At 38.7% G+C, this 13,809-nt stretch overlaps 1 protein-coding gene across 23 annotated transcripts in view; it reads right to left on the reverse strand.

Annotated features, from left to right (window-relative positions):
- Positions 1-929: 929 nt before the first annotated feature.
- Positions 930-13,809, reverse strand: part of SAMD9 (sterile alpha motif domain containing 9) — a 39,180-nt gene continuing 26,300 nt past the window's right edge. For 8 of the 23 annotated variants that reach the window (XM_081531434.1, XM_081531427.1, XM_081531431.1 and 5 more), the window contains 2 exons: positions 12,527-12,593; positions 930-8,804 (listed from right to left, as the gene is read on the reverse strand). In XM_081531434.1, the coding sequence (XP_081387560.1) occupies positions 4,051-8,796 (4,746 nt within the window). In that variant the 5' untranslated portion in view covers positions 8,797-8,804; positions 12,527-12,593 and the 3' untranslated portion in view covers positions 930-4,050. Of the gene's footprint in view, positions 8,805-9,049; positions 9,105-10,604; positions 10,844-12,526; positions 12,594-13,809 lie in introns of all 23 variants that reach the window. The other 15 variants (XM_081531436.1, XM_081531435.1, XM_081531429.1 and 12 more) reach the window with 5 other exon arrangements.

Here is a 13,809-nt window from a genome sequence, read left to right on the forward strand (position 1 = left end):
GGCTTGGAGAATTTTGAGCATTACTATACTAGCATGTGAGATGAGTGCAATTGTGCGGTAGTTTGAGCATTCTATGGCATTGCCTTTCTTTGGGATTGGAATGAAAACTGACCTTTTCCAGTCCTGTGGCCACTGCTGAGTTTTCCAAATTTGCTGGCATATCGAGTGCAGCACTTTCACAGCATCACCTTTGAGGATTTGAAGTAGCTCAACTGGAATTCCATCACCTCCACTAGCTTTGTTCGTAGTGATGCTTTCTAAGGCCCACTTGACTTCCCATTCCAGGATGTCTGGCTCTAGGTGAGTGATCACACCATCGTGATTATCTGGGTCGTGAAGATCTTTTTTGTACAGTCCTTCTGTGTATTCTTGCCACCTCTTCTTAATATCTTCTGCTTCTGTTAGGTCCATACCATTTCTGTCCTTTATCGAGCCCATCTTTGCATGAAATGTTCCTTTGGTATCTCTAATTTTCTTGAAGAGATCTCTAGTCTCTCCCAATCTGTTGTTTTCCTCTATTTCTTTGCACTGATCACTGAGGAAGGCTTTCTTATCTCTCCTTGCTATTCTTTGGAACTCTGCATTCAGATGGGAATATCTTTCCTTTTCTCCTTTGCTTTTCACTTCTCTTCTCTTCCCAGCTATCTGAAAGGCCTCCTCAGACAGCCATTTTGCTTTTTTGCATTTCTTTTCCATGGGGATTTTCTTGATCCCTGTCTCCTGTACAATGTCACAAACCTCTGTCCATAGTTCATCAGGCACTCTGTCTATTAGGTCTAGTCCCTTAAATCTGTTTGTCACTTCCACTGTATACTCATAAGGGAATTGATCTTGAGTTATATGGTCATCTAAATTCCAAAGCACTCACAAAATTGAGCAAACAAAGCGAGCACTTGCATACTAGGCTGTTGGAAGCCACAGGCCAGGTCACAAATAAATGTTTTATAGCACATGGTAAAATGAAAGAGGGGTTCTACCCCAATACCACCTTGATAAAGATCCACAGTTATTGCAGCTGCAAGGGAGAGTCCGGTCAAGGCAGCTCAGAATAAACAGCAGCCTAAAAAGCAAATGTGTTGGCACATTATTTCAAACCCCACCCCACCTCATAGCCATGTGCTCTCCAGAGATGGTCTAGAATTTCTTGAAAGGGAGAGATACACTAGCAGGGCTGCCCACACCCCTCCCCTACAGATCCCAAAAAAGGGAGAGGCAACAGCACGGGCCAGACTGGGACTCTGGCTTTCTTAGGATGAACAAGTAAGGCATACAGACAGAGTCCCCAGATAAAGCATAATTAGATTTATCTGTGAAAAACGGATTTTGTGAGATAAAATTGTTCTTAAATTTTAACTTTGGCCCTAAAATGACAGAACTCAGATACCAAAGTTATATAATACACCAAGATGTGGATTTTCAAGGTAAATGTCCAAGAACCAATTAGACAACTGACCTACAATAAAGACATAAAAGAGTTGATAGCATGGAGCAGTAGTTGGCAACCTTTTTCTGTAAAGAGCCAGATGGCTATGAAAATATTTTAGGTTTGTGGGCTATATGGTCTCAGTTGCAACTATTCAACTCTGTTGAGACACAAAAGCAGCCAAAGCCAGTATTTAAACAAGTGAGTGTGGCTGTGTTCCAATAAAACTTTATTTAAAAGTAAAAGACAGGCTGGATTCAGCCCATGAGCTGTAGTTTGTCCACTGCTGGCATTGAAGAAGAGAGGGTTTATGAAGAGGTTCTTCTGGTGAAAATTCTCTCAAGCACCATGAGAATCTCATCCTGAGCCTGGGAGGTGGGGAAAAGAGGCTTCAAGAGGACCACGTGGAGTGGTTGATGCATCCTCTTGACTATATGGGGCATGTTGTTCTCAAGATTGGACATTAGATGCACTCTGGTAGAACAAACATCCATAAGTGCTTCTCACATACCTGCCTAAGCTGGTCTGAGTTCAAAAGGATCACCTGGGAAGGTAAGAGGACTCCAACAGAGACTATTCTCTGTAGAGTAGAACAAAACTTGGAACAGTATGGGAAGTGGCTTCAGAGAAATTATTGTGACTTGACCTTCTCATCTCTAAATTGAGGCTGTATTTGAACAGAGGATTATTTTATGACAAGAGTGAGACGATAAGTTATGAAGCTGAAATTTCATGCAGGAGCAAAGGAAAAACCTCCTCCAGTGAAAAAAATTGAATGGGATTGTTGAGGCAAAAACAAACAGCATTTCTTATTTGTTTTGCAAACATTTTATAACAGAAAATTTCAAAAGCACAGTCCAAAGAGAAGAGCAGAGTCTGATGACCTCTCATGTCCTCATAATACACCAATTGTTAACTCTGGTTCAATCTTGTTGCAGCTATAATGCCCATCTACTCTCTTTTATCCATCTCTGTATCCCATACACAGAATTACTTAGAAACATATCCAAAGTCTGTATTTCCTTTAAATTGGAAGTAAGATCCAGAGATTTGATTAGATTCAGTTTTATTTATTTGGTGAGACTATCTCAGGGTTATAGTGTGCACTCCTATAGTGCTTCCAGGACAGTAATGTCTGGTTCTCTCTCTGCAATGTTAATATTGATCAGGGTTTAGGACAGTTTGACTCATCTATTATAGTTCTTTATCAGCTTTTTTAAAAAAAAATCAGTTTCAGCAACCATTGACGATTTCCCAGTTCCATAATTCTATTAAGGAAAATGATATTTTGATTACCTCTCATTGGTTGTGCATTGGTTATATGTATACTTGCTAGAACAATGGGATCCCCTGGATTGGGGACTCATTAGTCTTTTCACAAGAGTCCTTTTTATTTCTTAGCTTTGGAATTTTGCTGTATTTTTGTTTGCTTGGAGGCCTATGAGCTTCTTAGCTACAGAAACAAAATTCACTTCTGCTCAATTGTCACCTACTTCATGAAAACGAAGCCTGCTTCTCCAACCTACTTTGGTAAGATCTGCATACTTCTATGGGTATAACCTTCAGAGAACTGGTTGGTCCTCTGCTTTGAAAGATCCTTCAGTGCCAAGTACAGAGAACCTTCCCAGTCTGCCTGGTAAAATTAAACATTGTTGTTGAGAGGTTTTCACTTTTTTTGTGAAATGGTTTTGCAGCTATTGTAATGTCTTGGTACCATAACCATTGTCTTTTGATTCTGAAAATTTTTCACACTTAAGAAGAAAGTAGACAAACTTCCTCAATCCATGCCTTGGTTGGTTAATTGAGGGAATAGTGGGTTTCTGTGCAGCTGAATGATTACATTCCCTGCTTCTCATTCCTTCCATGTTGTTGTTGTTTAGTCACTAAGTCATGTGACTTAGTAAGTCTTCTGCGATCCCATGGAATGTAGCATGCCAGGTTCCTCTGTCCGTGGGATTTCCCAGGCAAGAACACTGGAATGGGTTGCCACTTCTTTCTCCAGGGGATCTTCCCGACCCAGGGATTGAATGTGTTTCTCTCGTGACCCTTGCTTGGCAGGCAGATTCTTTACCACTGAGCCACCTGGCAAGCCCAGTTCCAACTGGCTCCTTTTTATTCTGCCCTCAGTGGTGTTGTCCAAACCCAGGGAGATATTCAATAATTTTCACATCTCTCATTCCTTGGTTTTTCATCACAATCTACGTGGGACTTACAACATGCTTAAGAGGAAATATAAATACTGTATGCACAGGGCCAAAAAACTAGAGGCTGTATCTATAAATTTGCAAATTTAAAGTATGGTGGGAGAAGGAGAGGGTAGGACAAATTGAGAAAGTAGCAATGACATATATACACTATCATGTGTAAAACAGTGAACTAGTGGGAAACTGCTGTATAACACAGGGAGTCCAGTTTGGTGCTCTGTGATGACCTAGATGGATAAAATGGGTGGGGAGCAGAGAAGAGGGAGACTAAAAAGGGAAGGGATAATTATGACTGATTCACAGAAGAGACCACCACAACACTGAAAAGCAATTATCTTCCAATAAAAAAAATAAGTCTACATCTTGGGTCTAAAAAATTAAGTGGTATTTTGTCCATATTCCTGGAGGGAGAAGGCCAGAGTCTTAAATAATCTCAATGTCGTAAGCAAGTGGGCCTCCAATGGAAAATCCCAGGTAAAAAGATACTTTTTCTATGCTTCTACCACTTCTGAGTTGACCCAGAAAAGCAGGTGTAATGGATATTGTGATTTTTTCATTGAGTCCATATTCTATGTATAAACAATTATTTCCAGCTCGTCCCTTTAACCGAAGCAAAAGCTCTTGGACTTTTTCCTCCTTCCATACATCACCACTCTGCCACAAGGAATTAATATCAGCTGTCTTTCCAAAACATTGATCAATTTTTCCTTTGTGAACAAGTCTGTTCATATTGTTACCTTTCCCAAGAAAGAAATAGGCAATTGGTTGCTTTGTACGATACATATGCTTATATTGTCCCCGAAAAGAATTTTCCAGTGACCAAGCATACTTTTCCATTAGCCTAGAATCTTGATCTAGTTGTTGGTTTTCTGGCCAGAATAAGAGGGAAGCTAGGAAATAAGGTTCTGGATACCGACATGACATTCCTGCTTGTTGTAAGACTTCTCGAAGCTGATCTTTCAGTTTTTTAGTTGGCTTCACTATTTTGGAGGTTGGTTTAATACAGTAGAGAATGATATTGGCCAGGATGAAATTTTGCTTTTCCTTTGGCAGGATTCTGACAGTGCATTGTTCAAAGAGAAAAGTATATTTGTTCATTATATCTTCCATGGTGTGTATAGCATCTTCTTGAGATTTGATAAGATATTCCAAGAGTCCAGAAAACTTATCTGCTTTTAAAACTTCCAGGCTTCTCCTATACAGCTCTACCTGAAGTGGCAAACTAAGCTTTGGACCAAAATCTGTGTTCTCTAATACCTCTGAGGGGCCAAATATATTTGCATACTTCTTAAAATACCCAGCCACCTTTCTCCGAGTTTTGGCCTCTTCATTTTGCTTAATATTGTTCCTAGGTTTTAGAAGGACAAAGTATTCATCAAAAAAATCAAAGGACTTTTTCAAAGAAAATTTCAAATTGGTTAGGTAAGAAATAAAGTTCTTGAGGACTGATTTAAATTCATTGTTTGGATCTCCAGGAATATCTTTACTTCCTGATACAAAATTGATCATATCTCTTTTAGACAGTTCATCTTTACTGTCAAAAAAAGGAATGAGCTGGAGAATCTGGATTGTGTAGAGCCCAACTTCTATCTCCCCTTGATAGCCAGCTATATTGTAAATATCATACCGCCTTTTTGACTTCTGATAAAACCTTTCCTTAACTTCATACTCTCTATCCTCACTTTGCTGTTGAGATTCCTTGAATGCATTTGAGGCATGTACTGCTAAATCCAAAAGATTATATAGCTCATCAACAGAAATGCTCCTGTTTCTTCCATTATCTTCTATCCACCATCTTATTTTACTTTTGAAGACTTGACCCAGTGTATCTGAGATATAAGAATTGTCAGGTTCTATCTTTTTTGCTTGCTCTGCCCATTGTAGAGCACTGGGAAAGTCCTTCTTTTTAATGTAGAAATGTCTTGCCAAGGCTTGGCAAATGAATGCATTTGGGTTGAATCGACGAATACCTTCAAGTAATACCTTTTCAACTGCCCCATTCCCTTCATCTCTATGTAATGCTTCAATGAATGGGGAAAACCAAGTTCCTGTTTCACCTTCATTCTCATTGCGCTGTCTGGTGAGCAGCAGTGTTTGCACATCTTCTAAAAATTTGCTTCTTCCTATTCCAGTATCATAGAACAAATTTTCGGTTAGCATATCCAGCATAATTTGACTCTTATCCAAGTCATAGCTTATCTTCAATTCTTCCAGTGAACGAATGGCAATCAAAGGGTGAATAATGCGTACTCCACAGTAGTTCCCACATTCTACCACCTCTGTTTTTATTAGAATTGTAGAGTAGGTGCCCATTTTGTCTTCAAATTTTTCTGTTCCCCAGAAAGCCTTCTTGTTTGTGATTCCTAGGAACTTTTCACACTGTGATAGTGAAATGGTGGTATCTGGCACGTATGAGTTAAGAAGGGCCAGAAAGGAAAAAAGCTTTGCTTCCTTGGTGGAAATATTTTGTTCTTTCAGGATATTCCTGACCACATCGTCTATGTACTTTTTATTAAAGTTGGTTTTCATAATCATGAAGGAATAAAAATCTTGAAAGTTTTTATGTTGGTCTTCAATTTCTTTCAATTTAAGCTCAAAAGCTCTCTGTTCCTTGGGAGACAGTTGTTGTATTAGGGCAATACTGTCTGAGATCTTTGCACTTTTTTCAGGATTCTGTGATCTCCTGCAATTTAGGACGATCACTAGAGGTTTCTCATATCGAATATACCTGTTAGCTACAGCTGTATGAATAGAAGCCTGCAGAAGATAGACATTATCCTGTTCTTCAAAATCATCAACAAGCAGTAATATAGGTAAGTATTCCTGATTATTTGTTGTCCCGTAGGTTATTAAATTAGTCACTTGTTCTCCAATTTCAGAAAAATCCACTGTCTTGTTTTTCAGCACAGCACATCTGAATTTCTTCCTTAGTTCCCAGAGAATATGCATGGCCAACGTAGTCCCACCACAGCCTGGATGATGATACAGATGAATAATTTTGACACATGTTGGCTTAGAAGAATCTGCCCCTCTTAGAATCATTTCTTCAAGTTTTTCATATTTATCCCTTTTCACAAAAGGGGAAGAATAGTTTTCAGAAGAAAAGTAGAAATTCCACCATGTTACTTTGCCACCTCGATAAAAATCTTTCTCTTTCAATGCTTTGAATTCAAGTAATTTTTTTTTGTCCTTCTCTAAGATTGTATCTTCACATTCATTTTCACAGAGAATTTCCAGAGCAGTCATGATATCTTCTTCTTTTTTCATAAGGACAGTAGATGAGCCAATAGATGGTAAAAATCTCTTGGAAGATTGAGTCACAGATTTTAGCTTAAGAATAGTTCCATTTATCTCTTCAAGACTTAAAGAAGAAACACATTGGTTTGATAATTCATCTTGCTGTGTTGTTAATCTTGCTTCAAGTAGATCTTTCCATCCCTGACATATGCGTGAATCTACACAAATACACAATATATTTTCCAATCCTTTGAGATCTTGGTAGAAAGCACAGAAGGTCTCAATGAGGGGGTCTCTTGGGTCATCAACGGAGGAGAGTAATAGAAATACCACCAAAAACTTCCCTCTTGGCATTATGTCTTCTTGGGTAAGAAATGAAATCAGTTTCCTGACTTCAGATGCTTTTTCTCTTTGCCAGGAACTTGCATCTAAGGGTTTATACTCTTCACTGTCAAGATCTAACCGGCCATTGCAGAAAATCCAGCTGAGTTGTTGATAAAGATTCAGACTAGTAATCTTCTCATTTGTGGTTCTCCCCTCCACATACAAACTTGGGAAGTGAAGATTTGCTACTCGGGTTTCTTTGTATGCTTTGACCACACCCTTGCTCACAGATTCAGGATCAAACTCCAACACAGCAAACCATTTAATTTCCTTTAGGAAATCTAAGTGTTTGATTTGTGTAGGATGGCATTTGTTTATTACAAGAATGTACCAGTCGTAGTATGAATTATCTAACAAATCCCGATTTCCTGTCAATAATTTAACAAGTTTTGGCCCCTCACTCTGTTTTTTATTTGTTTTTATTCTGCGTTTCTCTTCTGCTTCTTTCCTAGATTCTGCCAGTCTTTTCAAATCTAATTTAAATGCTTTGAAATCCGCGTTACTTTTCATGATGTCCTTGGAACTGGCCCCATCTCGCACAAAGACTGAGAATTTTGTACTTTGTTTCCATACTGTGTTGCTGTAATTTTGCATTTTAATCTGGAAATAATCAACTTCACATTCAGAATATTTTGGAACAACATCCACTTCAATGACAAATCTGTCAGATAGAGTACTATTTGGCAGTAAAACTTCTACAAATCTTGGCTCTCGAATGCAGTTCTTTGCTTTTTGGACCTGATGGTCTTCAAAATATTGGTGGATCATCAGATTGAAGTGGTCAATGAGGGCTTCTTTGGTGATGGTGGTAAATTCCACACCAACAATTGTTCCATGAGGTTTGTCCTTGACTCCAAAATGAATGGTGCCATTGGTACGTGAGTTCATACAAGCAGAAGCAAACCGGAAAACCTCATTGCTAAATTTCATTTTAACATCCTCTTCTGTGGCTGTTTCTGTGTTTGTGAAGGCTTTGAATTCATGTATTGGATCAATGAGATTGAGTGGTCCTGTTTCAGGCTGTAGTTTAAAATTCAATTTGTAACGATATGGATCACTGAATTCATCAAAAGGGTATGACACGCATGTCGGTTCTATGGATGGCTGCTTTTTCTTTGTGTCATCTATTTCATCTTCCATGAACTCATTTTTCAGTGACTTAGAACCTTTAGTAACTGTACTCACTGTAGAGTCATTAATCTTACCTGATTTCTTTTTATTCGTTTGTTTTGAAGTCCCTCCATCTTTCTCCTGTGTTTTAGGAACACTTTTACTGCCTTTTCCCCCCTTACATGTCTGGAAAGGCTCTCCGGAGGATGTCTCCAGCAACTCTTTGAAGAGATGTTCTATTTGGATAGCTGGTCCAAATGTTATGCCCATAGCAACAAGGTCATCTTTAGTAATGTACTTCAAGTTTGCACCATTGACATCTTGTGCCATCAAAATTGCTCTGTGTTTTTGTTCAATTTTATGACTTTCTAACCACTGATTTACTTCCTCTTTTGTCCAGTCATCTGTATTTTCTGGTAAGTTAAGTTGTGCTGCCATTCTGATACCTGTGTATAGAAAAAGAAAATGTATTTAGTACTTTTATAAAGAAATTAAAAAAATAATCAGTTAATTTTTCAATCGACAATATGAGTGTGTCCTAGAAAATTGAAAATGGCGCAAAAGGATATACATGCTCTCTAATGACCCTCTTGAGAGGAAATTACCATTATCAGTTTCTTCTATATCCTTCCAGAGAAATACTACCAAATATAAATGAATGAGCACTTTTTCCCATTCTATGGCAACATACCATGCACAGTTCTCTTTGCCTTGCCTTATTCATTAACTGCATCTTGGGGATGCTTCTAATCAAGAGAGAGAGAGAGAGGGAGAGAGATAAGTTTCATCCTCCTTAATGGTTATTTTCTATAATGTGTGTTAGCTCTATTGTTTATAAATATTCAATTCTGCTGTAGTGCTGGAGTCCAGCTCCAGCAGCCAGGGAATTGGCCTGAAGGGATGAGCGGTGTCAGCGGAGAATGATGCAGCCTTTGACTCAAAGTGTGGGACTGCATGTTTATTTTAAGCATCAGGTTTTCTTTTATACATTTACAAAAGCATTAGGTCAGAGGTTTGACATCTTCAGTTTCCCCTCACCCAGGTTTACTGTCTCCATAAATCATTGTTGTCCTTCAGAGTTCCCTCTTAAGTGTCCTTGTGATTACATTGTAACTCATGTTTGTCTCTGGGCTGCATACCACATTCCTCAGTTTATTTCTTATCTTTCTAAATCCTGCTAGCTCCTATGGCAACCCACTCCAGTACTCTTGCCTGGAAAATCCCATGGACGGAGGAGCCTGGTAGGCTGCAGTCCATGGGGTCGCTAAGAGTCGGACACGACTGAGAGACTTCACTTTCACTTTTCACTTTCATGCATTGGAGAAGGAAATGGCAATCCACTCCAGTGTTCTTGCCTGGAGAATCCCAGGGACGGTGGACCCTGGTGGGCTGCCATCTATGGGGTCGCACAGAGTTGGACACGACTGAAGTGACTTAGCAGCAACAGCAGCTAGCCCCTAGTATCTTAAGCTCATTATCTCCTAAAAAGGCTTCTAGCTATTAGTATCTCTAAAATTCCTAGTCTCTATAAGCTATAGTAAAATATGCCAACACTACAACATTTCTTAAACTTTTAGCTTCTAACTATACTTAATTATTCCTAAACCCTAAACTCAGCAAACTTCTTTTGCCATAAACATTTCCCTCACAAGCAGGTCTCAGATAACAATCTTTCCCATGGCCTCAAGCTGCGGCCTATGTGCTCATCCTGGAACATTCTTTGTAAAGATCCTTGAACAAATGTCAATAGTTAACTTTATGGATTATTTCCTGGGCATAACTGCAGAGGGCTTTGTGCTTTCTCATGCTCCTCACAAGAACAGTAAGCACCTTAATATTCTTTCCAGCCAACTCAACTGAAGGAAGGAAAGGACAAGTCAGAATCACAAGACCTAACTCCTTCATCCTGGGACTGTGCCTGTGGGATGAGGAGAGGCGGTTGGGGCTGTGCCTACATTTTGTCAGTAATGCCTAACGCGGTTCCTGACACTGTAGAAAATAAGAGAAACAAAAAAGGCTATATGAAACTAAAGAGGGATGGACATGTAAAATGAGAAGCATTTATGAAGCAAGGTATAGAAGCAAGTAGTTTGTGAAACATGTTATAATAGACATAGATAAAGTAAATAGAGCATATGAGTGTTAAACATAGTTAGGAAGAGACTGAAGGGCCAAATAGATATTAAATATACACGAGGCACTCTTGAAGCACTTTATATGTTTAAAATTTTAATTGGGTCACCTACTGTTGACACCCATTCTGATCTTTTGTGTCCTGTAATTAAGAAACATAAACAAAATCCTGAGTAGCTTATCAGGCTAGTTGATGAGTTAGAGCTGTAGTCAAGCATACATGCCCCTCTGCATCTCTCTGATTGGAGCAAGTGGACGTCACTGACATAAGGTATCTTGTATTTGTTGATTTCCCTTGGAAAGACCTTAACTTTGGTTCTCAAAACCACACAATCAGTGGAGAATGCTGACACTGCAGAGAGGAAGAGAGAGGACATATGAACTTGTATAATTCAGGTAATAAGACCCTTCCACCCTTCTTATACCTTATCCCAAGTGTGTTACCCATCTCTTTCCCCCTGCTTTTTTTTGTGTATTTAATTGATTTAATAAAGATGTGCCTCAAACACCTTAGACTGATCTGTGAGCCATTCAGTTTCATGACTTCTGGGATAGCTTGCTGGGTAGTGAATTTAGAGGCTAGTATTACATTCATGTAAGTTTTCACATAATATTTGGTAATAGCTGATTCCTGGGCAGTAACAAATGGCATTACTATTTGGTATGTAAGTTGGCAAGCTACTATTTGGAAAATCATTGGCAATCTGGGTTACAGAAATATAGCAATGGTTAGGGAAAAAAACAATAGACAATAATAGTTAGCTTTAAGTACAACCCAAAATGGCTCAAAAATGTGAGCTTTAAGTACAGCTTAAATAGTCATCTTTAATTAAGCACAATCCAAAAATGGCTCCAAAAACATGAACCATTCCTATAAAATCACTACAGGAGAATCAAATCAACAAAGAAGAAAAGCATGGGGGATAGTGGAAATTAGACTATATAGGTACACTTCCATGAAATAATTAATACACAGGAATATTGCCTACAAGAGGCAGATAAAAACTCAGGTTAGGATTTACTTTCCCTTCCAGACATAAAGCTGCCAGACCAATGGTCCAAGGTTAAAGCTATTATTCTCTGGTTAGTAATTCCTGTATTCATATTAAGTGAATAAAAGGTACGTCTTGTCTTTTGCTCTATCAACACAAAAACCGGCAAAGATGCACAATTGATGGAAATTCTTACAATACTATGACAATCAGAAACCACAGAGATGTAATGCCTTCTAAAAAAGGTTAACTAGGTGAAATTTCTTTCAGTAATTTGGCCTGTAGATACTAAGTAGCTCAAATTTATTTATTTATTTATTTATTTATTTATTTTTTTAAGATATTTTTTGATGTGGACCATTTTTAAAGTCTTTATTGAATCTGTTACAAGCTTGCTTCTGTTTTATGTTTTTTAATCTTTTGGCCTGGAGGCATGTGGGGTTTAACTCCTTGCCAGGGATTGAACCCTCACCCCCTGCATTGGAAGGTGAAGTCTTAACCACTAGACCACCAGGGAAGTCCCTAAGTAGCTCAAATTTAAAATAAGCTGGGGAAAGAGAGAAAGAGAAGAGGTGGGAAATTGTTTTAAAAGTACTAATTTTTAAAGTAAGGCCTTTTGTGGGACTATATCAAACTCAAAAACTATGCATCAAAGGACACAATGAATAGAATGAAAAGGTGACTTATGGAATGGGAGAAAATATTTGTAAAGCATAGATCTGATGAGGGGTTAAAAAAAATCTCCTACAACTCAACAACAACAAAACGAATAACCCAATTAAAAGTGAGCAAAGGACTTAAACATTTCTCCAAAGATGATATACAAATGACCAACAAGCACATGAAAAGATGTTCAACATCACTAATCATTAGAGAAATACAAACCTAAAACACAATGCTGTATCATTTCACATCTATTATGATGGCTACTATTTAAAACCTCCAGAAAATAAGAAGAATTGGTGAGGACGATGTGGAGAAATTAAAGGAAACTTTGTACACTACTAGTGGGAATATGAAAAGACGCAACTTACACAACCTACCTTAAGCGAATGGTGAAAGGAATTCTGTAAACAGAAAGCAAATAATAAGAGAAGGAATCTTGGTACACTAGGAAGGAAAAAAGAACACAGTAAGCAAAAAAATTGGTAAATATAATAGACTTCTTCTCTTTGGCTTTTAAAAGTTTGATTTTTAAACCACTGTCTGATATGGTTCTAAATGTATTTTGTGAAAATATTTAATGTATCATTATACATGACAGGGTAAGGGGATATGAAGATTTCTATGCTTCACTCAAACTGGTAAAAAAAAAACCATTATTGAACTATCATAAGTTATGTATACATAATGTAACATCTATAGAAACCAATAAAAAAGTTATACCAAGTTCCCTTCACACATACAAATTTGACAACTCAAATGAAATGGAACAATTCCTCAAAAAACAAACTTCTGTAGTCCATTTAATATGAAACAGATTATTTGAATGGTCGCATAACTTAAAAGAAAACTGGATTTTTAATTTTGAAGATTTCCCTACAAAGAAAAATTTCCAGGTCTAGACAGATTCACTGAAGAATTCAACCAAACATTTAAAGAATTAACACTAATTTTATATCGTCTCTTCTAGAACACACTAAAAGAGGGAATTCTTCTCAATTCATTTTATGAAGCTGGTATTACCCTACTAGCCAAGCCTCTGCAAACCCAGCCTTGAAGTGAGCTTCAGTGAACCAAGACTCCTGCCTCACCCTAGTAACAAGACAGTTACCGGAGACCCCAGGCTCAAAGTAGTCTCCTGCAGAATCAGGTTCCTGCCTTACTCCAGGACTGGGCCTGCTCCTATGAACCTAGGTTCTCTGTTTGCCCAGGTGCTGGGCTGGGCTCTATGGACACAGACTCCAGACTGGTTCCTTTGGACTCAGGCTCCTGGCCTGCCCCAGATTCCAGACTGGCTCCTGAGGACCCAGGCACATGGCCAGCCCCAGTGTCAGGCTGCACCTCATGGACCCAACCTTCAGGCCAGTATCAGCAGCCCCAGGCTATAGGCCAAAATCTGTTGCATCAGTCCACCACCAGGACTTCAGGGGCCAGGTTACCCCATGGACCCAAATGCCAGCCCACTCTTATAGACCCAAGCACTAGTCCAGCCCATCACTGACCCAAGAACCAAGCCTGCCCACTTGAGGACTCCAGCATCAAGCTCATCTTCAGAATCTACCAAACAATTCACCTACAATCTCTGGACAAGGTGACTGGAGAAGGCCTTTTCCTGCCTAAGCCCAATCTGTAAAGACTGGAAGCGGTGCCTACTTCTTCAAAT

The sequence above is a fragment of the Giraffa tippelskirchi genome, chromosome 10, assembly GCF_054371585.1.
Source record: "Giraffa tippelskirchi isolate mGirTip1 chromosome 10, T2T-mGirTip1v1.2.pri, whole genome shotgun sequence".
Lineage (NCBI taxonomy): Eukaryota > Metazoa > Chordata > Mammalia > Artiodactyla > Giraffidae > Giraffa > Giraffa tippelskirchi.